Raw genomic sequence first — 25,354 nt, forward strand, 5'->3', positions numbered from 1 at the left:
CAAATGTTAACATTTTAATAGAGTTGGTACTAGTCCTGCATTAGAGAGACAGATCCATAAATAATACTTAAGTTAGATTCATGAAATTTTAACAGTAGCTTGAAATTAATGTCTGTGGGAGAGTCTGTGGAATTGAATCAAGATCGTACAGCTCTTCGTATTATTGGAAACTAGGAATCAGACGTAAATGAGGTTGCACTGGTCACTGCTGTTTTCCTTAGTTCTCTCTGCTATATTATTTACTGAGGAAACTTGTAAGAGTTATACAGTTGAGAACAATTTCATGGACAAAAACATCAAGAGAAGAATCATGTAATTAAAATTTTATTATACCATAATAAATATTGTAATATCCTGTGCAGTTCCACTTCTACAACTTTGTCAGGAGACTCAAATCATATTATCTCAAGAATAGTCATCATTAGACATTCACAACAATCTAGACTTCCTAGCATAGCAGTGGATTGAAATCCTTATCGGACTGTCCCTACTTCCCTTTCATCTTTTAGGCTCTTGCTGGCACTGTACTGATCCCAGCATCTTAATTCTGAGACCCCAAAACACCTTAGCACATCTTCAGAACAATCCTTTCCCTCACCTGAATGACAGCAAATAACTCCAAACCTTTACCACTAGCAGCAGCAGTGTGGTAATAGGAAAGTTTTCAAGCTATTGAAGAATGAAAACATTCTGTACTGCAGTGCTCATACTAATCATTTGCCCCAATATTTACCATACTGCTTTAATAAATTGAAATCTGGTCAATAAACACTCTCTCAAAGGAGTGGTAATAGTTTGTACAGTACAAATGGTGAAAGGAACTGACCAAGTAAACACAAGCTAATCAGTGTGGCAGTCATATTGGGCAAGTTATTAGATGCATTGTGAAGCATATATAATCACTTAGAGGGGAGCAGATTAATCAAGGTAGTACAAATTTATTAAGAATATGTCTAACTTAAGTATGTTTAAATTGACTTTGAGGTGGTAAAAAGGGGAGTTGTTGAGGGCAGCCTGTTAAATGGATATTTTGCATGGCTTATAACAAAGACACACAAAGTAAATTGATTAGGGTAGTAAAAACTCTTGGGATTGTTACACAAGAGAAGTCTTTACTTGGAGTGATGCAAAGGATGTTTGCAAGATTGTTTCTTGGGATGAAGGAATTGTTTTATGAGGAATGGTGTGAGTTAATTTGGCCTATTAGTCTTTGGGGTTTGGTAGAAAATAATGTGCACTTATTATTGAATCATGGTAAAATATTTTACACACACTCTAAAAGGCATAAGAGAACAAGGGCAATTATGTTTAGTATCCTACTAGCTCTAGGTTCCCACTGAAGTCTCAGATATAAAAACAGCATTAGTCATTTCCAAATGTGCCTAATGGAATTCTACTCCTAAGCCTAGCTTCAGGAGATCAGTTGCAACCTGGTTGAGAGTTTCTGAAAGTGGGGATTGGAAGGATTGGCAGCAGAAACAGTGAATAGGTACTGGAAACTTATCACTGGCATCATAGTGTTGGAGGAGATGGAACTGGATTAGGGTTAGGATCATGTATGCACTGGAAAGAAATAACATGAATGTGAACATCACACTGTAGATGGGGATAAGTTGGGTCATGAGGAATCAGTGGTGGGAAGTTGGTGGTGGCTGAAGGATTTTAGCAAGTTATGTGTTTGTCTGCTGTTCCAGATCAATGTAATGTGCTTAAGATGTTATTTTGGGGAAATTTTACAACTAGTGCTGCAAACTACTACAATCCAAATTCCATTATAAGTCCAAGTTCCATTATAATACTCCAAAAGGAGTGCTGCACATAAAACTTTATCGTTATGTGCCCCGACACAGAAATATTTTTAGGGGCATGAAGATAACTCAAAACATAAAGTGTCCTGTTGAATTTGCAGATTGACATAATTTAACTGAAAATTATTCTAATTTTGAGAGCACTTGACAGAGTATTTGCCGTTGGAATGTTTTCCTTGATGGGAGCATCTAAAACTATAATACATTACATTACAACACAAAGGTTAAATTTAAAGTTGTGGAATATTTTCTCAAAAGATTATGAATCTTTGGAATTATCTACCTCAGAGAGCTGTGAATACAGATTTTTTTTTTACTTTTAAGAGTTTTGCATTATAGGTGAATTTAGGATAATGAAGGTCAATCAGCAAAATGATATTGAGGCTTGCCATGTCAGAATGAAATTATTAAATGGTAAAATTGTTTCCAGTAACCTCCTTCTATTTCTGTTTCTCATACTTTCCCAAGACAGTGAGAAGTTATATTGATATTTGACTTTGGGAAAAGCAAAGGCATGTTCAGTTTTGTACAATGAGTACAATCATTAGCATGTGCTTACGTGCATTCCAATGCTTGTCTATTTTCTGTAATGGGATAAAGTTTGTGGAAATGTAGTTTTTGAGTGTGTAACCATCTCTGGGCTTTCACTCTTGGAGTTGGTTGGTGAGAATATAGCCAGAAAAATAATGTTAGTTTATTTAAAGAGGTCTATAACTTGCTGTTCTGGCAAGTTTAATTCTGGTGCGGTTTTCCTTATATGTTCCTTTTTAATTATAAATATACCTGTCCAAAGTTTGTCCTAGGAATTTGACTTTATATAAGTTGTAATATGATTTTTCAGAGCCTTGCTCTCAGATTTTACATAAAGTGATAATTGTTGGCAGATCCTTGAAATTCTTTAGAAGTTGAAGTCTCATTCTACAGTGAGTAGGGAAGCATTCAATATTTTCAGCCTTCTATTGCCTAGCTGCCAATTTTACTGAACTGAACTCTGTTCTTAGATACCACTTTTTATAGTATAAACAGATTCCCATCATGGTCAAAATATGGAACATGAAGCTGAAGATACTGAATTTAGCAATTGCATTTTTTCCCTCATGCTACATAACCATTTAGAGAAGAACTTAATTATGGAGTGATGGTAAATACTAAGTTTTGATGGCTTGTGGAGAAATTATTTGAATGGTGATACGTTCAGTGTAACTGTGTATCTGTAAAACTTTTCCGGAACTTCTACTTAATGCAGAAAATGTTCTTCAGTCTGATCAATCTAACCTTCAGATGTTTTCACAGTTCCTGAAGAAATAGAGGTTTTGGTTTCTGCCAAAAAAATAGTAGTTTTAATCAAATATTAAGTTTTAACTCAAATTAATTAAACTAAGTTCCTAACCTAGGGAAAAACAAATTTGTACAATATTTTACAAAGTAATTTGTTCATGAGACTCTATATTTTACATTACAAAGATATTGTTTAAAAATTATTGACATGAAATTCTCTGCACTTTGCAATTTAGTCCAAACTGTAATTCTTCAATATCACTGTAGTTTCTTGAAATCATGGCTTACGTTTTACTATTAGGTGGTGTGCTGAGAGAATATTATTTCATTGTTATTTGCTTAAAGTGATAGATCTTTGTTGTTCTCATCTTAAGATCTGGCAAAAGGATTTATTGTTGAAGTTAGCAAATTAGCAACATTCCAGTATAATGAACTACTTAAATGAAATATAAAATAAATTATATATTTAAAGAATGTGGATTCTAAAACCTTTTTATTTTGGTTTATGATCTTCAAATTAATAGCACACTAAATTAAAGGTGATCACCTGTCTTAAGCCATAAACTAATGCTTAAGCCAGAAAGTCTAACTTGCTGAATTTGAATTTCACTCTTTAAGGCTATCGATTTCTTCAGAATAGCCAGCCTTTATGATGCATGGTTAACTATTAACTGGTTCTTGTGCTAATCATGCTATCTACACATGAATTGTAAAACTGTGGTTGAGAAGTTTGCTTATTACCATCTGCTGGGGGAGCTCAGCAGGTCAGGCAGCAGTTATTGGGTGGGAGGTTTTAGACTGCACTGAAGTAACTTTAACTGGGCATAAAAATGATAAATGGAATTTAATGCAGAGAACTGTGAGGTAATATTTCTGGGGGAGGACAAACAGATGAAAGAATGATAAATGGCAGGAGTATAGGGAAGCAGAAGGAACTAGGAGTGCATGTTCAGAGATCCTTGAAAGTAGCAAGATACTGAGATAAGAAAATTAAAAAGGTTTGCCTAAATTAGCCCAGGCATAGAGCATAGGAGCAGAGAAATAGTACTGGAATTGTTTAAAACACTTAATAGACCTTAAAAAATCATTGGTTACTGTCTGATCACCTGTGAGAAATATGTGATCACACTAGAGAAGATGCTGAGGAAACTTTCAGATTTTGCTATAGATGGAGCTTTATAATTAATGAGAGTGAAGTTTTCTTCCTTGGAACTGCAGGAAGGTTTATTGAGGTTTAGGCTAAGTAAACAGGAAGGGCTTGTTTCTCTTCACAAAAGGATTACTGACAAAAAATGTCTTATTTAATTGGTAAAGGGATGGGAATGGAATTGAAAGATACTTTTTCAGCTTAAGTGTACTGACAATCTGGAACTTGCTGCCTGAAAGGATAGTGGAGGCAGAATCGATCATTACATTTAAGTATGTACCTGAAAACATTTGAAGAGTACAAAGCAATGAACTGAGCTGAGGATTGGGAGCAACCCAAATAGCTCCATTTGCTTCACATGGACTTGATGGGCCAAATGATCTTTGTCTTTGATGAAAGTTTCAATGATTATGAAACATTTAACCATATACATGATAGTTCACAAACTTCCATCAGGCTGAGGTATTGTGACAGCAAATTTAATAAACAGTGCATTGTAACTTTAACCTAGGAGTTGCTTACCATTCCACTTTTCATATTAAATAACAATTCTCAATAATTTAACTCTTATGGTGAAAGAGTCCATTTAAAATCTGGAAATTATACCAGATTTTGTAGAATCATTAGAAAATTTTAAAAATTAATTTTGGTTATGATGCCACTTTTGAAAGCCAATTAAAATATCTGATATACAATACAGTTTCTGATAGAAGAGTATGGTTTTAAATTTTATAATGTGAACTCTTATTATTCTGGGTTTGGCTGCTCTAATGTAGATTTTTATTTTGTATGTGTGTAACATTTCTAATAGGTCAGGAAGAGTGGACGAATTCCAACTCTCGGATGAAAGCTCCTCCAACAAGAGCACCTAAAGGAGCATACAGAGAGCATCCCTATGCACCAAGATACTGATTTCACCATCTACTCTGTGAAATACAATCATCAGTTAGCTGTTTCTGCAGTGATGTACGCTGTTAAAAGTAATTGGTTATTTTATATAAAAGTTCTTTTTTTCCTAAATATAACAGATCTGTTTAATCAGTTCTGAATTCTTGTATGAAGTCCTTTGGATGGAGGAATTATTTGACTTTGGGAAGGAGGTGGGTGGGAAATCTTTGATCTTGTTACGTGCTTTGTTGGAAACAAGTAAACAGGACTAACGTTTTTAAGTTTAACTAGTCTTTAAAAAATCTATTACCAAACTAGGTTTGATAATGTAGATCACTTAAAATGTAAAGCAAGATTCAGTTGATAGCAATGTTTTTTCCATTTTGCTTTTAGTTATTGTTAAAACTTAGTTTAAGTTTGGTTTGAATTTAAGTTTAAGCTTGTGTTAGAGCGCTATCCCTTGTAAACTTTTACTTAAACAACAGTAAACTCCAAATGCCAAGTAAAGTTGTATTCTTTTGTATCTGAAGTCTCCAGATATTCTGTAGTGTTAAGATCAAAGACATTGACTATTCTTGCTTGATACAAATAAAGTTTTGAGAGAAAAAAAAACAAACTTTGCTGTGTGTGACATATCAGTAACATTGATATATTTTCTTATAACACCAAATAATAAATCCACAAAAATCTTTTAAACAGGGAAAGCATACTTATGTATTTATAAAATCTTCTTTAAAAAAAGTTTGTCTTGAGAGGTCTATACAGAAATATACCTGAGTGATGTCTTAAAACACAAAAAAGTCCATATTGTTGCCCTTTGCAAATACACTACTGAATAATGAATTTATATGAAGAATGTGATCAGCATTTCATCTTGTCTAAGCATTTTTTCACTAGTGCACTTTGGAATTTTTATGAGAATTACCTAAATGAATCCTCCGCTGGAAGCAATTAAAGCTTTTTAGAGGCAAACAGACTTGACTAATGTGCCATTCGTCAGAGGCAGTGGATGTGTAACCCTTAAAAGGTCTTCAGTTCCAAAGGTAAATGAATCAAGTAGATTTTAATATCACTTAATTTACCTTTAACATTTAAAACCAGTAAACGCTAAAAGAAAGCAAGGTTGTAAAGTTATTAGAGTAAAAAAAAACTATAGAAAAGGTTCAAGTACTTCTAAACTCCTAACAATTATAAATCGATCTTGTAATTGTGTAGAGACTAAACTTTATAACTGCAAACTAAGCAGTAGCTGATCTCTTAAATTCTATCCTGTTAAACAAAGTGTAAAAACCACATAACCTTTGTCTATAATTGTCATAGTTAGCCTCAACTGCTTAATGTTTGATTTTGTTTTGAATCAGAATAAATTCACTCTAAACAATGTTTTTTTTTGTAGCAGTGCATGTATTTATTTTTATAAGGCTTGACTATTTTTTGAAATAATTTCATTCTGGTTGTAATTGATGTTGTAATATATTTTGTGTTTCACATTTTTTCCCTCCACTTACAGGATCTTTTTCTCACATTCCTGACCAAATGGGAATTAAAATGGTCCTCGAATTGGACATTATGGTAGGTGTTTATAATAGTTTTATTTTTTGAATTCTTGCGTAGTTAGCAGTTCCCTCTTCAGTACTACTCATGACCTTGTCCAGTACTCCATAATAAAATTTTCCCCATTGTTCTTGAAAACTCAAACATTTGTACAAGCATGCAGTGGCATAAATATGAGGTAACTTGCATCTCCATGGAAAGAGCCTTTCATTTTAAAATCTGACAGTAACTGCAACCGCCACAACTAAAACTCATCCTGCGATTCCATAGAATTTCAACACATTTTACTGGGATAGGGACAATTGAGATGATTTCAATCACATCACTACCAAATGACAAACAAGAATACATCTTCCAACAGAAATCAATTGAATATTGAGGATAATTGTAATGTCATTCTTAGTTGCAATTAAACTAGCACAAAATATTCATTATTCTAACATATTGTTCATAATATGAAGGAATAGTTTCTCTTTAAGTGTCTACTTACTGAATATTAGAGATATATTAATACCTCCACCAGGTGCTTTAGTTACAGATTTCACTCTTCATGGAAATCTATGGTAATGCACCAATAAATGGGAAGATAGTCAAGCTACTCTCTTGCACTGATCAGTTTTCAAAGACTTGGTCCGCAATTTATAAATGTCATATTAGCTGATGTTTGTTGTATTTTAAGGCTTATCCCTGCAGAAGTTAGAAAGGGGATAAAGTCAACAGTAATTCATGTCTGTGTATCATACTTCCCTGAGTAAGGACTTCATCCTACTGTATCTTGTATGATTGGTATTATTCAGATTATTTCCATTATCATCTTAAAAAAAAAATGAACTACATAGCAATGTTGTTCACGATGCACCTGAAATAAGTGAAAGTTTGTAGCTGGGTTTTAATAGTGCCATATCAGAAGGTTTCAGGACTTGAGTATTAACTGGATTAATATTCCACTTCAGTACTGAAGTAGTCTTGATTTTTCAAACTCTTAATTTTAAAATCTCATTTGTTTGCTTGTTTATGTGAATATAAAGAAAGTAGGGGACTCAACTGGTGCCCCAGGGTGACCAGTCCCCTTTTTTGCAAATACTTTAGTATGTGATGATGATAATATATGAAAATTTTTCCCCTTTGGCGCTTTCATGTGCTGGTTGTACCTTCCAATTTAGTGTTAACCGTTTTATAAATTTGCTTGCTAAAAGTTGTCCATTTTATTATTACAGACCATTTTTTTTTAATCCTTATTCCCTTCTCTTCCAATATTTACTTTGGAAGAGCATTAATATATCCAAATGCCATTTTGAAGTGTATTGCCTCTGGGATTCATGTACGTCAGCTGCATTGAAAACATAGAGTTGTATGACTTTCTTCACCATTTTCTATTAAATATAAACCCTATTAACTTTTTGAGCACCTCAGTCTGAGGACCCCTTCATTTCTTTTTGGAGTCGGGGATTATAACTTAAGTGTGCTAGTAGCTAGCAGTTCACTGTACTGTAGTTAATTATTTTTCTGGCAATTATCCAGATATGTTTTTGCTATCATTTCAGCAATCCTTTATTTCCTGCCATGTTTCCTTTAATAATGCCTTGACTGTAGTTGTGGACAATCATCATTATTTAATGTCATTTCCTTCCTTGGTTATTTTTTATTACTATTCTACCATTACAAGAGCCTTTGTTGGCTCTGGGTCTTTACTCGCTGGAGTTTAGCATGACAGGGGATCTCATTGAAACTTACTGAATGCAGTGGACATGCAGAGAATGTTTTCACTGGTGGAAGAGTGAAGGACCAGAGAGCACAATCAAAGGACATCCCTTTAGTACAGAGGTGATGAGGAATTTTTTTAGAGGGTGGTGAATCTGTGAAGTTCATTTCCAGAGGCAACTATGGAGGCCAAGTAATTGGGCATATTTAAAGTGGAGGGTGATAAGTTCTTGATTAATAAGTGCATCTAAGGTTGCGGGGAGAAAGCAGGAGAATTGGACTGAGAGAAAATTTGTCATCTATGAATGGATGGTGGAGCAGACTCAATGGGTTGAACAGCCTAATTCTGCTCCTATGTCTTATAGTCGTCTTTTCCATAGATGAATGAAATAATAAATGTCTTGGTTGGGGTAACAGATACTGACCATAGTCTGGCAGGCAAGAGGGGGTGGAATGTGGTGGAAAAGGGAATTCAGGGAAGCTTTGTCCTCTGCTTTATTACCATTTCACAAATGTCTTCTCCATTTTAATTTTAATGGGCCAGGGATTCCTGTGAATTAGTTGAGTTGTTGTACTTTTTCAAAAATGCTCTCAGAATATCCATAAGACATTTTCTTTGATCGTCTGGAGCTTGAAATTGAGCATCCCCTTTAGGAGTCAAGTGTTTGACGTGCAGCCTGTCCTTCAGAGCTATCAAATGTAACCACCATCTCGATTCTAAAGGTGTTGGCTAAAGAGAGAATATTGCCAATCATTTGCCTATCCTGTCAATGGATATGAATGATTTTGCCCACCCAAGGCCTGTCTTGAAATTACACCAAATGGGTGTCATTTCTCCAATACTTTGAGATTACATCTCACAGAAGCACATAGTCAGTTATCATTACTCTCTGATGGATGAGGTTTGAAATTTTGATCTTTTCCTCAGATGACTAAAAGCTATGCTGACACATTGAAAGAAATGGTAAACTTCATTATTGATGTTTGTCTTCCTAGGGAAAGAATTTAACAAACCTCTTTGTTATACTAAAACAATGTTTTATTTGGTCCATTGTATTGTATATAATTTCATTTATTTTATATATTGCTGTACAATAGAATCGCTCACAGTAGAGGCATTATTTCCTCCGTACCCTGCACTCATCATAAAGCAGAAATTTGCAGTGCATTTGAAGTATAAGTTCAGCATGTACAAACCTCATTGTCCATCTTAACGGGTTCTAAAAGAGGTAGCATTAGAGATTGTGGTGACATTAGAAATGATCTTTCAAAAACCATTGGACTCTGCCATAGTGCCAGAGGACCGGAAGATTGCAAATGTCGCTCCATTCTTTAAGAAAGGAGGAAGGCAGAAGAAAGGAAATTATAGACCAGTTAGCCTGACATCAGTGGTTGGGAAGATGTTGGAGTCAAGTGTTAAGGATGAGGTGATGGCATACTTGGTGACACAGGATAAGATATTACAAAGTCAGTATGGTTTCCTTCAGGGAAAATCCTGCCTGGCAAACCTGTTGGAATTCTTTGAGGAGCTTAAAAGTAGGATAGATAAAGGGGATGCAGTGGATGTTGTATATTTTGACTTGCAGAAGGCCTTTGTCAAGGTGCCACACATGAGGTTGCTTACTAAGTTAAGAGCCCATGATATTACAGGGAAGTTATTAACATGGGCAGAACATTGGCTGATTGGTAGGAGACAGTGAGTGGGAATAAAAGGATCCTTTTCTGGTTGGTGCCAGTGACTAGTGGTGTTCCACAGGGGTCGGTGTTGGGACCACTTCTTTTTATGCTGTATAGAAATGATTTCGATGATGGAATATATGGCTTTGTTGCCAAGTTTGCAGATGAAACGAAGATTGGTAGATGGGCAGGTAGTGTTGAGGAAACAAGTAGGATGTAGAAGGACTGAGACAGATTAGGAGAATGGGCAAGAAAGTGGCAAATGAAATACAATGTTGGAAAATGTATGGGCATGCACTTTAGTAGTAGAATAAATGTGTGGACTATTTTCTAAACAGGGAGAAAATCCAAAAATCTGAGATGCCAAGGGACTTGAAAGTCCTTGTGCAGAACACCCTAAAGGTTAACTTGAAGAATGAGTTGGTGGTGAGAAAGGCAAATGCCATGTTGGCATTCATTTCAAGAGGTCTAGAAGACAAGAGCAAGGATATGATGCTCAGGCTTTTTAAGGCACTGGTGAGGCCTTACCTTGAGTATTGTAAACAGTTTTGGGCTCCTCGTCTTAGAAAAGTTGTGCTGGCATTGGAGAGGGTCCAGAGGAGTTTCACAAGGATGATCCAAGAATGAAAGGGTTATCTCATTGAAACCTTCCGAATGTTGAAAGTCCTAGACAGAGTAGATGTGATGAGGATGTTTCCCATGGTGGGAGAGTCTAGGACAAGAGAGCACAGCCTCAGGATGGAGGAGCGCCCTTTCAAAACAGAAATACAGAGAAATTTCATTATCCAAAGGGTGGTGAATTTGTGGAATTTGTTGCCACATGCAGCTGTGGAGGCCAGGTTGTTGGATGTATTTAAGGCAGATATTGATAGATTCTTGATTGGATATGGCTTCAAAAGTTATGGGGAGAAGGCTGGGAACTGGGGTTGAGGAGGAGATGAAAAGGATCAGCCATGATTGAATGGTGGAGTAGACTCAGTGGGCCAAATGACCTCCTCCTGTTCCTATTTCTTATGTTTTTATAAGTGTTAATGGAATTAAGAAATATGCTTTTCAATTGGACTTTGTGTTTTGGAGAAAGAAGGTAGCTGAATACCAGGCAGGTCAGAATGCATCAGAAGCACCCATCTGCCTGTATCCCCTGTTCTGTACTTCACTGCCTTGGGACTTCCCTTTCTGGCTATGACTGTATTTTGTTAACTGTGTGACTAGAAAACAAGATGCAGAACAATGCCTTTGATTGTAACAACTAGTTGCATCTTCGATTATTCTCCTGCTGCTTTCATAACAGACTTGGTTAAGATTCTGGTTTAGACTTCAGTGCATTACTACTTTTATTTTTGGGCCCTCTTTCTCAGATTATACTAATGTTGATGCATCTTGAATTACCATGCTGATACCAAAATTAAAAGATTTGAGGTATTACAAAAGCAGATTGCATGGATTATGTTTGTACTCCCTTGACAATGGTGGGTTACAAAATTATCTGTGTTAAACAATTAAAAGATTTGAATGCACAGGTAGAAACTGTCTTTTCTGCTACTGAGTCTGGGACAAAAGGTTTATAATAAAATTAGATTAAGGCTGAACATCAATGTTATATAGGATTTTTTTAAGCATTTATAGCGAGAGGATTCGAGTACAGGAGCAGGGAGGTACTACTGCAGTTGTACAAGGCCTTGGTGAGACCACACCTGGAGTATTGTGTGCAGTTTTGGTCCCCTAATCTGAGGAAAGACATCCTTGCCATAGAGGGAGTACAAAGGAGGTTCACCAGATTGATTCCTGGGATGGCAGGACTTTCATATGAAGAAAGACTGGATGAACTGGGCTTGTACTCATTGGAATTTAGAAGATTGAGGGGGGATCTGATTGAAACGTATAAAATCCTAAAGGGATTGGACAGGCTAGATGCAGGAAGATTGTTCCCGATGTTGGGGAAGTCCAGAACGAGGGGTCACAGTTTGAGGATAAAGGGGAAGCCTTTTAGGACCGAGATTAGGAAAAACTTCTTCACACAGAGAGTGGTGAATCTGTGGAATTCTCTGCCACAGGAAACAGCTGAGGCCAGTTCATTGGCTATATTTAAGAGGGAGTTAGATATGGCCCTTGTGGCTATGGGGATCAGGGGGTATGGAGGGAAGGCTGGTGCAGGATTCTGAGTTGGATGATCATAATAAATGGCGGTGCAGGCTCGAAGGGCCGAATGGCCTACTCCTGCACCTATTTTCTATGTTTCTATGCTTAACATAAAAGGTAGTGAATTTTGAAGTTTCTTCTCAAAGTGCATCAGAAATTTTGATTCTGCACAAAGCGCAGAATCAGATATCGCTGTGATGATTGTATGCTCTAGTATCAATTGGTTGGCGACAATAAAGTATAAAGTTATTGTCTGTGCCATGTGAGTATAGGAATAGAGTGAGGTGGAGGGTTAATGCGTGGCTGAGGGATTGGAGCAGAGGACAGGGATTCAGATTTCTAGATCTTTGGGACCTCATTTGGGGCAGCAGTGACATGTACAAAAAAGACAGGTTGCACTTGAATCCGAGGGGGACCAATATCCTGGCAGGGAGGCTAGCTAAGGCTATTGGGGTGAGTTTAAACTAGAATCACTTGGGGGATGGGAACCGAACTGGAGATGGAAGAAGGGGTGGTTGGCTCACAAATTGAGAAACAAAACAGATGAACTTCAAATGTGGATCAGTACTTGGAACTATGATGATGTGGCCATTACAGAGACTTGGATGGCTCAGGGGCAGGAATGACTACTTAACGTGCCAGGCTTTAGATGTTTCAGAAAGGACAGGGAGGGAGGCAAAAAAGGTGGGGACATTGAACTGCAGATCAGAGATGGCGTCACAGCTGCGAAAAAGGAGGAAGTCATGGAGGGATTGTCTACTGAGTCTCTGTGGGTGGAAGTTTGGAACAGGAAGGAGTCAATAACTCTACTGGGTGTTTTTTATAGACCACCCAGTAGTAACAGGTTCATCAAGGAGCAGGTGAGGAGACAGATTCTGGAAAGATGCAATAATAACAGGGTTGTCATAGTGGGAGATTTTAATTTCAGCAATATTGATTGGCATCTCCCTAGAGCAAGGATTTAGATGGGGTGGAGTTTTTTAGGTATGTTCAGGAAGGTTTCCTGACACAATATGTAGATAAGCCCACAAGAGGAGAGGCTATACTTGATCTGGTATTAGGAAATAAATCTGGTCAGGTGTCATTTCTCTCAATTGGAGTGCATTTTGGAGATGGTGATCACAATTCTATCTCCTTTACCATAGCATTGGAGAAGGATAGGAACAGACAAGTTAGGAAAGCATTTAATTGGAGTAAGAGGAAATATGAAGCTATCAGGCAGGAATTTGGAAGCATAACTTGGGAACAGATATTCTCAGGGAAATGGATGACAGAAATGTAGCAAATGTTCAGGGGATATTTGCATGGTGTTCTGCATAGGTACATTCCAATAAGGCAGGGAAAAGATGGTATGGTACAGGAACTGTGGTGTACGAAGGCTGTTGTAAATCTAGTCAAGAAGTAAAGCTTATGAAAGGTTCAGAAAAACTAGGTAATAATAGAGATATAGAAAATTATAAAGCGAGGAGGAAGGAGCTTAAGAATGAAATTAGGAGAGCCAGAAGGGGCCAAGAGAAGGCCTTGGTGAGCAGGATTAAGGAAACCCCCAAAGCATTCTTGTTGTTCGTCCATCGTCGTCGATGAAGACCACGACACCATTAGTCATAATGATGGTGTCGAGACTAGCGCATGATTTGGATTTAAGTGAAGTTCCCAATTCCCATCTGGATCCAGTGGCAAGACAAGAGTTGAGACGACTGGAAATGGGACTGGGCACAGTGGATGACCAGGACGTCTTCTGTGTCATGTCATGCTCTACACATTCCACAACGCTTGCAGAGACTGCCCTCTTGAACGTTGGACCTTCCATTGGTCTCGCCCGCTCAATCCACCGGAGTCTGTTTTCACATGTTGGGATAGACAACTCCCTATCTCACCGAGGGTTTGAGACCTGTCGTCTACCCTCACCTGGTTTAGCCGGCTTGTCGAAGCTGTTGCCCAGGGTGTAGCTGCTGTCGCATGCAAACAGCTACGGGGAGCCACAGGTGAGGGCTGAGTGCCAGGAGGGGACCAAAGGTGGACTAACTGCCTTGAAAAGCACGTGACATGTTCCCCCACCAGAGGTGCTACCCCTCTCTGACACCCCATACACCCCAAGGCATTCTACAAGTATGTGAAGAGCAAGAGGATAAGACGTGAGAGAATAGGACCAATCAAATGTAACAGTAGAAAAGTGTGTATGGAACCGGAGGCGATAGCGGAGGTGTTCACTATGGAAAAGGACCTTGACGATTGTAGGGATGACTTACAGCAGACTGAAAAGTTTGACCATATAGACATTAAGAAAGAGGATGTGCTGGAGCTCTTGGAAAGCATCAAATTGGGTATGTCCCCGAGGCCAAACGAGATATACCCCAGGGCCTCTGGCAATGATCTTTGCATCATCGGTGAGGATGGGAGAGGTTCTGGAGGGTTGGAGTGTTGCAGATGTTGTTCCCTTATTCAAGAAAGGGAGTAGAGATAGCCCAGGAAATTATAGACCAGTGAGTCTTACTTCAGTGGTTGGTAAACTGATGGAGAAGATTCTGAGAGGCAGGATTTATGAATATTTGGAGAGGCGTAATATGATTGGGAATAGTCAGCATGGCTTTATCAAAGGCAGCTGAGAAGTGGCAGATGGAGTTCAACCCAGATAAGTGTGAGGTGGTTCATTTTGGTAGGTCAAATATGATGGCAGAATATATTATTAATGGTAAGACTCTTGGCCGTGTGCAGGAACAGCGGGATCTTGGGGTGGGTGTCCATAGGACACTCAAAGCTGCTGCACAGGTTGACTGTGTGGTTAAGAAGACCTGCAGTGCATTGATTTTCATCAACTGTGGGATTGAGTTCAAGAGCGGAGAGTTAATGTTACAGCCATATAGAACCCTGGTCAGACCCCACATGGAGTACTGTGCTCAGTTCTGGTCATCTCACTACTGGAAGGATGTGGAAGCTATAGAAAGTGTGCAGAGAAGATTTACAAGGATGTTGCCTGGCTTGGGGTGCATTCCTTACGTGAATAGGTTGAGTGAACTTGGTTTTTTCTCCTTGGAGCGACAGAGGATGAGAGGTGACCTGATAGAGGTATATAAGATGATGAGAGACATTGATCGTGTGGATAGTCAGAGGCTTTTGGCTAGGGCTGAAATGGCTAACACAAGAGGATACAGTTTTAAGATGCTTGGAAGTAGATACAGAGGGGATGTCAGGGGTAAGTTTTTTACGCAGAGAGTGGTGAGTGCGTGGAATGAGCTGCCAGCGACTGTGGTGGAGGTGGATACAACAGGGTCTATTAAGAGGCTCCTGGATAGGTACATGGAGCTTAGAAAAAGAGAGGGCTATGGGTAACCCTAGGTGATTTCTAAAGTACATGTTCGGCACAGCATTGTGGGCTGAAGGGCCTGTATTGTGCTGTAGGTTTTCTATGTATCTATGTTCCTATGAGGGATATTGAGGATGTGGTCAGAAAAAACGGATGTAGGGGATAGGGTGCAGGCATCTGGAATCATGTGAATTCCTGGAATAGTATATGGGCTGCTGGGGTATACCTGAGGAATTCAGAGGGGCATAAAAGGGGCATAAGATACCTTTGGGTGAGAAGATCAAGGAGAATCCTAAGAGATTTTATAAGTATATTAAAGGAAAAAGAGTTAACTGGAGAGAGACTAGGACCTAAAGACTAAAGTAGATATCTTTGTTTAGAGCCACAAATCATGGGCAAAGCCATAGAACTGTAGAAAAGTATAACACAGAATCAGGCCCTATGGTCCACCTAGTCCATGCCGAAACCACTTAAGCTGCCTGCTCCCATCAACCTGCACTGGGACAATAGCCCTCCATATCCCTACTATTGCATTGAATTGACTTTATTACTTATATCCTTTATATACATGAGTAAAAATCTTTACATTACGTCTCTGTCTAAATGTGCAATGTGCAATTTATAGTCATTTGTAATGAATAGTATGTACAACAGGATAGCCAATATAACATAGAAATACAGTTAAGTCAGCATGAATTAAGCAGTCTGATGGCCTAGTAGAAGAAGCTGTTCCAGAACCTGTTGGTCCTGGCTTTTATGCTGCAGTATCGTTTCCCGGATGGTAGAAGCTGGAACAGATTGTGGTTGGGGTAACACGGGTCCCCAATGATCCTTCAGGGCCTTTTTACACACCTGTCTTTGTAAGTGCCTGAATAGTGGGAAATTCACATCTACGGATGCGCTGGGCTGTCCACACCACTCTGTGTAAAGTCCTGTGATTGAGGGAAGTACAGTTCCCATACCAGTCAGGATGCTCTCAATTTTGCCCCTATAGAAAGTTCTAAGGATCTGGGGACCCATATCAAACTTCTGCAGCCATCTGAGGTGAAAGAGGCACTATTGTGTCTTTTTCACCACACAGCCAGTATGTACAGACCACATGAGATCCTTGGTGACATTTGTGCCAAGGAATTTAAAGCTGTTCACCCTCGCAACCCCAGATCCATTGATGTCAATAGGGGTTAGCCTGTCTCCATTCCTCCTGTAGTCCACAACCAGCTCCTTTGTTTTTGCGACATTGAAGGAGAGGCTGTTTTCTTGACACCTCTGTGCCAGGGTGATGACTTCCTCTGTGTGGGCTGCCACATTATTATTTGAGATTTGGTCAATCAGTTTAGTGTCATCAGCAAATCCAAACTTTGCTTAAATGTTGAAATTGAGCTTGCAGCTTGTGCTGGTAGCTCAGTCCACACTCTCATCTCATTGCTCTGAATGAAGAAGTTTCGCCTCATGTTCCCCTTATCTTTTCACCCTTCACCCTTAACCCTTAACCCATGATCTCTGGTTGCAGTCCCACCCAACCTCAGTGGAAAAAGCCTGCTTACATTTACCCCCTCTATACCCCACATAATTTTACATATCTCTATGTTATGAATGTACCTCTGTACTCCTACCTCCAAGTCATGCTTCCCCTCTTTACTTTGGTAAAAGACCACACGAAGACTTAGGAAATTGAGATAGTTAATAGTCTTGAGATTAGTCTGTGTTATAGAGGAAGTGCTGGATGTAATAAAATGTACCAAAGTAGATAAGTCTCCAGCACCTGATCCAGTCTATTAAAGAACATTATAGAAGGTAGAAAATGCAGGAGTTCTAACTGCAATTTTAGCTTCATCATTAGTGACAGGTGAAGACTGGAAGGTGGCTCATGATTTGCCTTTATTTAAAAAGGATTGTAAAGAAAAACCTGGGAACTAATGGCCAATAATCCAAATATCTATGGTAGGTAAGTTACAAGAAGGAATTCAGAGGGATAAGATGTACAAGAATTTGGAAAGAGAGAGGTTCATAAGGATAATCAGCACAGCTTTGTGTGCAGGAGATTAAGTCTTTAGAACTCGAATGAGTTCTTTAGAAGTAACCAAGCAGCTCAATGAGGGCAGGGCTGCAGACAGTTTATATGGATTTCAGTAAGGCCTCTGATAAAAGTTGTTTGGCATGGTAGAATGCTGGGGAACATTGTACAACAGTGGGACCTACGTGTATATGAATGTGGTTCCCTGGAAGTGACATCACAGGTAGATACAATGCCTTTGCCATGCTGGCCATCATCAGTCTAGGCATTCAGTATAGAACTTGGCATGTTATGCTACAGTTGTTAGTTGCATTTGGAATATTGTGTTCATTTTTGGTCACCCTGCTTTAAAAAAATTCCATTAAGTTAGAAAGAGTGCTGGACTGATTTACGAGGATGTTGCCGGGACTCATGGGACTGAGTATGGAGGGGATATTGAGCAGGCTGTGACTTTATTCAATGGAGCCTAGAAATATAAGGGGTATATTACAGAGAGATATAACATCATGTGGAGCAGAATTAGGGTGAGTATGCACACAATGTGTTCCAAGTTTGGAGAACCAACAACTAAAGGACATAGATATAAAGTGAGAGGAGAGATTTAATAGGAACCTGTGGAGCAACTTTTTCTACTGGGAGTGGTCACCTGCCAGAGGAAGTGGTTGGGTACATTAGCAACATTTAAAAAGACTCGGGCAGGTGAAAATGGTTTTGAGGGATGTGTATCAAATTAATTGAGATAGGGCTAGTTAGGAATCTTGGTCGGCATGGATGAAATAGGCCAAAAAACGCTGTTACCGTTTTATATATCTCACTGACTATATATAGAGGGATAAAAGAAACTGTTTATGTTTCCACAAATGCTACCTAAATTGCCAAGTGTATACAGTGTTTTCTGCTTTTATATGAAAATATGAACAATGTTAGCCTTTACAAAGATTTCTAGCAGCCTTTAATGTATACTCTAGTCCATGAAAAAGTTTATAAAGAAACTTTGGGGTTGCTGAATGTATATTTTTCAAATTCAAAATATTCACAATACCTCAGTAACTAAAGCAGAGCACTCTTGCATAGAGTAAAATCTAGATAATCAGGTATTGATGGGCCTGTGGAAAACAATGCTGTATTGCAAGACTTTCAGTATTGATCATCTTCAACAAGAGAATGTCCTGGGACTTACCATTTACATTGACTAGTATTAGCATTGCAAATTTCTCACCATCAAAACCCTGTAGGGTCATATTGACCAGAATCGTATGCCAGCTAGCTGAATATATGTAGAGGCCAAATGAGCAGGTCAGGAACCTCATGAGTATTCTGATGTAAGAGGTTTAATTCTTGACACCCTAAAGCAGGGGTTCACAACTTTTTTATGCCATGGGCCTTTACCAGTAATCAAGAGATCTGTGGACCCCAGGTTGGGAACCCCTGACCTAAAGCCTTTCCACCATCTTCAAAACATCAATATTGCAAGAGAATCATAGAGAGATACAGGCCATTCAGCCCAGCATACGTGCACCATCTATCATCAACCCATTTGCACTGAAACCTGTTCTCCCTACTTACTATCAACTCTTCAGGTGCTGTCTTTCACCTACACTGCACTTTGCAGTGACCAATTAAACTACCAACTCACAAATCTTAGGTACAATGGAGCACTCGGAGGAAATCCATGTGGTCAGAGGGAGAATGTGCAAACTCCATCTTGATAGTGCCCAAGATCAGGATTGGATACAGTCTCTGACGTTGTTATCGGAATACATTGCATTGAATGCAGCTGAACAAATGTCAAAAATCTCAAAACCAACCAGGACAAGGATTTCATTTTTCATCCTAAACATTCATTCCTTCCACCCCTGTTGCTCCAAGGCCGCAGTCTATGCAATCAGAAAACGCACTGGAACTGTTCATCAAGCTAGCTCAGCAGCAACACAAAAACCTACAACCATAAAGCATAGGTTCTTTCCAAATTATGAGTCATCCTAATATGGCTATGCAGGGGTTTTTCCCATCTAAATCTTGAAACTTGTCAACAGCTACATGAGGTTATATTCACCAACAGGAATGAGGTGCTTCAAGAAGATGGCCCACCTTTTCCTTCTTAAGGACAATTAATAAAAAAGAAATGTTTGAAGCACCTGCATCCTGAAATTGACAAAGTTGTGTATGTGTGACTTATAAATCTGAACACAGTAGAAAATGTCAATGTTCCATGTTCTGCAAAAAAACACAAAATACTTTGTGTTACACACATGAAAGTTGCTTGAATTTCCAGCATCTGCAGAATTCCTGTTGAATACTTTGTGTTTTCATTTCTAAGCCAGTTGTTAGTAAATGCACAACTACTGTGCATAGTTGTGTCATGCATTCGTTGGTTGTGTTACTGGTCAATAATATCCATGGAAGCCTCTTGACTAAAGAGAACATGGTTGGACTTTGATTTTGTACAATTATGTTAAATGGAAAATAGTAAACTTGTGTCTCATTTTATATTTCTCCCCTTTTACTTCCAGTGAAGACAAAATTTAAGGCAGAGTTCAGATTCAATTATCTGAAAAAAATAAGATCTGTCAGCAACCTTGAAGTTTATTGTCAAATCAACTGAGCTTGTTTTCTGATGACTTTTGTCTTCCCTGTTTGATCTAGTCTGTATGTGTCTACAAATTACACTAATGTACTGAATTGGCTCTTAACTTCCTGAAGTGGCAAAGCATGCCTCTACTTGAAAGCCCTTCACTGGTAAATGCCAGCAAATATAAATTACTTTTTTTTTAAATTCCTTAATCCAGTGATACTGTAATACATGGATAAATAGTTTAATTTGGGTTATAATGACAAATAAAATTCAAGAATTGAATAGAGTCTGAAAATGATGGCAATGTTTTGCAGTTATCTCAAAGGTCAAAATAAATTTATTATCAAAGTATGTACTGTAGATGTTACCATATATGACCCTGGGATTCATTTTCTTGCCAGTATTCACAGTAGGACAAAGAAACAATATACTTGTAATAAAATTCTTTATTTGTCCTTTTAACAGGAGACTGTGCGTTTGACTTGTCACCGATTAAATGAAGATGACCAAAAAGAGCAATCAACAAAATGACAGTCATATAGAATAAAAATCGAACATAATTGTTGATTCCATGTATAAACTGGTTGTAAAATTGTAAATATCTGTAAATTTAGTTTTTACCAAAGTAGTTGTGTTTTGCATTGTTTATTTGAATAATAGCTGCATTCTCACTTTTCTATTTTAACATAAAATATTTTTCATGTAATGAACTTTTTTAAAACGAAGTTAAATAGCTCATTGATTTCTAAAATATTCTGGCTTCCTTTGATCCAGATCCAGAAATTTATCATGTTTGTGTTCCTGTGTTTAACTTTGATAAATAAACAAGAAGCAAAACTGTATTGTATCTGTAATAAAATGTGGAAAATAATGTAGTGAATTTGTTAACTCAGAACTAAGACAATTGGAATTATGCACACAATCTTTATTTCTGTGCCAGTGCAAAATCACTGAACTATTTTCTCCTGTAGCAATCTTGCCATCAAATACAATGCTGGAGATGCTTTAAATATGAGGTAAAATGATGGAAATACTCAGTAGATATGGCATCTATGAAGAAAACAAAGCCATGAACGATTCAGGTCAATGACCTTTCATCATAATCTGAAAAAGTTACATATGCAGGATATTTTTCCCTCTGATATGAATTCCATACTACATTTGGAAAACTTAGGCCATAATACAAGGCATAAATTCAGATTATATTAGTTGTGGAATATCTCTTGAATGACAGCAAGATTGTGACTCTAGAAAATTAGATTGTAAATTCCTCAGATTATGGAAGGAGTGGTCAACCACTGGAGCCCAACCTTAGTTTTTCTTTTGTCCAGTGATTACTACTTTCTTTCTACAAGTTATTGAAATCCATTAATTTAAAATTATAATGTTCTCATTTCAGTTTGCCATTTCTGTTTCCTTTTGATGTTGTTAGTTTACTTTCCACCATGGTATTTATGTAAGCAGTTAGCTTACATAAATCCTAAACCCTGCAATGTTTTGTTCAGGCCTCTGGCATGCATTCTTCTCAAGCAGTGTTACTTTGCTTCTTGGCATTTTTGTGCAACGTTCAAGGTAAAATTTATTATCAGAGTACATGCATATCACCACACACACAACCCTGAGATTCTTTTTCTGCGGGCATACTTAGCAAATCTATAGAACAGTAACCAAACTGTAAACAAACTGCAAATACAGATAAAACAATAATAGCAATAAAGATTAGCATAAAATAATGAGATACAGTTTTTAAATGAATATAGTTACCCCTTTTATTCAAGAGCCTGATGGTTGAGGAGTAGTAACTACTCTTGAACCTGGTGGTACAAGTCCTGAGGCACTTGTACCTTCTACCTAATGGCAGCAGTGAGAAAAGAGCATGGTCTAGGTGGTGAGGATCTTTGATGATAGATGCTGCTTTTCTACGGCAACGTTTCAATCAGGTGTGCTAAATGGTTGTGGGTAAAACCTTTCCAATGTACTGGGCCAAATCCACAACCTGTTATCTGATTTTCTGTTCAAAGACATCAGTATTCCCAGCCAGGCTGTAATGAATCCAGTCAGCACACTTCCCACCCTACATCTATAGAAGTTTGCCGAGGTTGTTGACGTAATCTCTACAAACTCCTGAGGAAGCAGAGGTGCTGTTGTGCTTTCTTTGCTATTATATTTATATGATGGGTCCAGGACAGGTCGTCTGAGACAATGATACTCATGAATCTAAAGTTACTGATCCTCTGATGATTACTGGATTATGGACCTTTGGTTTCCCTCTCCTGAAGTCCACTATCATTTCCTTCGTCTTATTGATGTTGAGTGAGAGGTTATCGTTATTACACCACTCAACCAAATTTTCAATCTCCAGCGCCCCCCACCCCCCATATGCTGATTCATCACACCCTTTGATACAGCCCAGAACAGTGGTGTCATCAGCAAACTTGTACATTGTGTTGGAGCTGTCCTTAGCCACACAGTCAAGGGTGTAAAACGAGTAGAGCAGGGGACTAAGTGCACATCGCTGCAGTGCTTCTGTGCTGATGGAGATTACGGAGGAGATGTTTTTGTCAATCAGAACTGACTGGGGTCTACAAGTGAGGAAACCTAGGATCCAATTGCACAAGGTGGTATGGAGCCCCAGGTCTGACTGTAAAAGCTTTTATAGATAGGTGAAAAGAAAAAGATTCGTTAAGACAAATGTAGGTCCCCTACAGACAGAAACAGGTGAATTGATTATGGGGAGCAAGGACATGGCAGACCAATTGAATAACTACTTTGGTTCTGTCTTCACTAAGGAGGACATAAATAATCTTCCGGAAATGGTAGGGGATAGAGGGTCCAGTGAGATGAAGGAACTGAGGGAAATACATGTTAGTATGGAAGTGGTGTTAGGTAAATTGAAGGGATTAAAGGCAGATAAATCCCCAGGGCCAGATGGTCTGCATCCCAGAGTGCTTAAGGAAATAGCCCAAGAAATAGTGGATGCATTAGTGATAATTTTTCAAAACTCTTTAGATTCTGGACTAGTTCCTGAGGATTGGAGGGTGGCTAATGTAACCCTGCATTTTAAAAAAGGAGGGAGAGAGAAACTGGGGAATTATAGACCGGTTAGCCTAACATCGGTGGTGGGGAAAATGTTAGAGTCAGTTATCAAAGATGTGATAACAGCACATTTGGAAAGCAGTGAAATCATCGGACAAAGTCAGCATGGATTTGTGAAAGGAAAATCATGTCTGATGAATCTCGTAGAATTTTCTGAGGATGTAACTAGTAGAGTGGATAGGGGAGAACCAGTGGATGTGGTATATTTGGATTTTCAAAAGGCTTTTGACAAGGTACCACACAGGAGATTAGTGTGCAAACTTAAAGCACACGATATTGGGGGCAAGGTATTGATGTGGATAGAGAATTGGTTGGCAGACAGGAAGCAAAGAGAGGGAATAAACGGGACCTTTTCAGAATGGCAGGCAGTGACTAGTGGGGTACCGCAAGGCTCAGTGCTGGGACCCAAGTTGTTTACAATATATATTAATGACTTAGAGGAGGGAATTAAATGCAGCATCTCCAAGTCTGCAGATGGAAGCTGGGCGGCAGTGTTAGCTGTGAGGAGGATGCAGGGTGACTTGGATAGGTTAGGTGAGTGGGCAAATTCATGGCAGATGCAATTTAATATGGATAAATGTGAGGTTATCCACTTTGGTGGCAAGAACAGGAAAACAGATTATTATCTGACTGGTGGCCGATTAGGAAAAGGGGAGGTGCAATGAGACCTGGGTGTCATCATACACCAGTCATTGAAAGTGGGCATGCAGGTACAGCAGGCGGTGAAAAAGGCGAATGGTATGCTGGCATTCATAGCAAGAGGATTTGAGAACAGGAGCAGGGAGGTATTACTGCAGTTGTGCAAGGCCTTGGTGAGATCACACCTGGAGTATTGTGTGCAGTTTTGGTCCCCTAATCTGAGGAAAGACATCCCTGCCATAGAGGGAATACAAAGAAGGTTCACCAGATTGATTCCTGGGATGGCAGGACTTTCATATGAAGAAAGACTGGATCGACTAGGCTTATATGTTCGTTGGAATTTAGAAGATTGAGGGGAGATCTTATTGAAATGTATAAAATCCTAAAGGGATTGGACAGGCTAGATGCAGGAAGATTGTTCCCGATGTTGGGGAAGTCCAGAACGAGGGGTCACAGTTTGAAGATAAAGGGAAAGCCTTTTAGGACTGAGATTAAGAAAAACTTCTTCACACAGAGAGTGATGAATCCGTGGAATTCTCTGCCACAGGAAACAGTTGAGGCCAGTTCATTGGCTATATTTAAGAGGGAGTTAGATATGGCCCTTGTGGCTAAAGGGATCAGGGAGTATGGAGTGAAGGCTGGTACAGGGTTCTGAGTTGGATGATCAGCCATGATCATACTGAATGGCAGTGCAGGCTGGAAGGGCGGAATGGCCTACTCCTGCACCTATTTTCTATGTTTCTATGTCTTGGATTTTACTGATTAGTTTTGAGGGGATGATAGTGTTAAGTGCCGAGCTGTAATTGATAAAAAAAAACATCCTGGTGTATGCATCTTTGATGGCCACATGTTCCAGGGTTGTGTGAAGAGCCAATGAGATGTCATCTACTGTTGCTTCAGTAAGGCTAGTAAAAATACACCTTACACACCTTATTCCCTTCATGATTTTTCTCTCTATTTTCATCAGTATCCAGATCCATTGATGTACTAAACCAGTGCTTAATTATAAAAGCCCACTAAATAGGTTGTAGATTCAGATGCACGGAAGGAAATGTATTTGATCGTGTGTTTATTTTGCTTTCCAGACCAAAAGTGATTAGATATGATTATACCATTTAGGATACTTTTACTACCTTGCATTTTGCTGGAAAAAAAAACTCAGCTTCACAATCAAGCCACTTCCAGACTACAGCTGAAGAAAATTTGCCCTTTGTGCTTGAACTTGCTGAAGCCATTTCTGATATATCCTCTCTACCTCAAAAGATAACATCTTGTACCATATCTGAATGCATCACTGCATAGATAAGAATATTCTCTTCATTTTCAAGTAGTGACATGAGCATTTCTTTTTCCAAAATTACAAGAGCCTAAATCATGAAGAGAATTTTTAAAATCCATGTAAACCTCTAACAATTTGGTGGTTAAACATGGCCTGGATTTTCCTTCTAAATACTGCTTGCTTTGATATGGTCCCAGAAAGCTCATGAGGTTTCCTCTGAGTGTATGATAAAAACTATCAGCAGACTCCTAGTCT

General features: G+C 38.6%; 1 protein-coding gene across 2 annotated transcripts in view; it reads left to right on the forward strand.

The window, feature by feature from the left end:
- LOC134351722 (KH domain-containing, RNA-binding, signal transduction-associated protein 3-like) overlaps window positions 1-20,938 on the forward strand; it is a 226,406-nt gene extending 205,468 nt beyond the window's left edge. The window contains exons 10-12 of one of the 2 annotated variants that reach the window (XR_010019243.1): window positions 5,045-5,213; window positions 6,632-6,693; window positions 20,551-20,938. Coding sequence is in view for 1 of the 2 variants with exons in the window: in XM_063058289.1 (XP_062914359.1) it covers window positions 5,045-5,145 (101 nt within the window). In the remaining variant the exon portion in view is untranslated. Of the gene's footprint in view, window positions 1-5,044; window positions 5,748-6,631; window positions 6,694-20,550 lie in introns of those variants that run through there. The other variant, XM_063058289.1, reaches the window with a different exon arrangement.
- The last annotated feature ends 4,416 nt before the right edge of the window (window positions 20,939-25,354 follow it).

Source organism: Mobula hypostoma, chromosome 1 (assembly GCF_963921235.1).
Source record: "Mobula hypostoma chromosome 1, sMobHyp1.1, whole genome shotgun sequence".
In the NCBI taxonomy this organism is placed as follows: Eukaryota; Metazoa; Chordata; class Chondrichthyes; order Myliobatiformes; family Myliobatidae; genus Mobula; species Mobula hypostoma.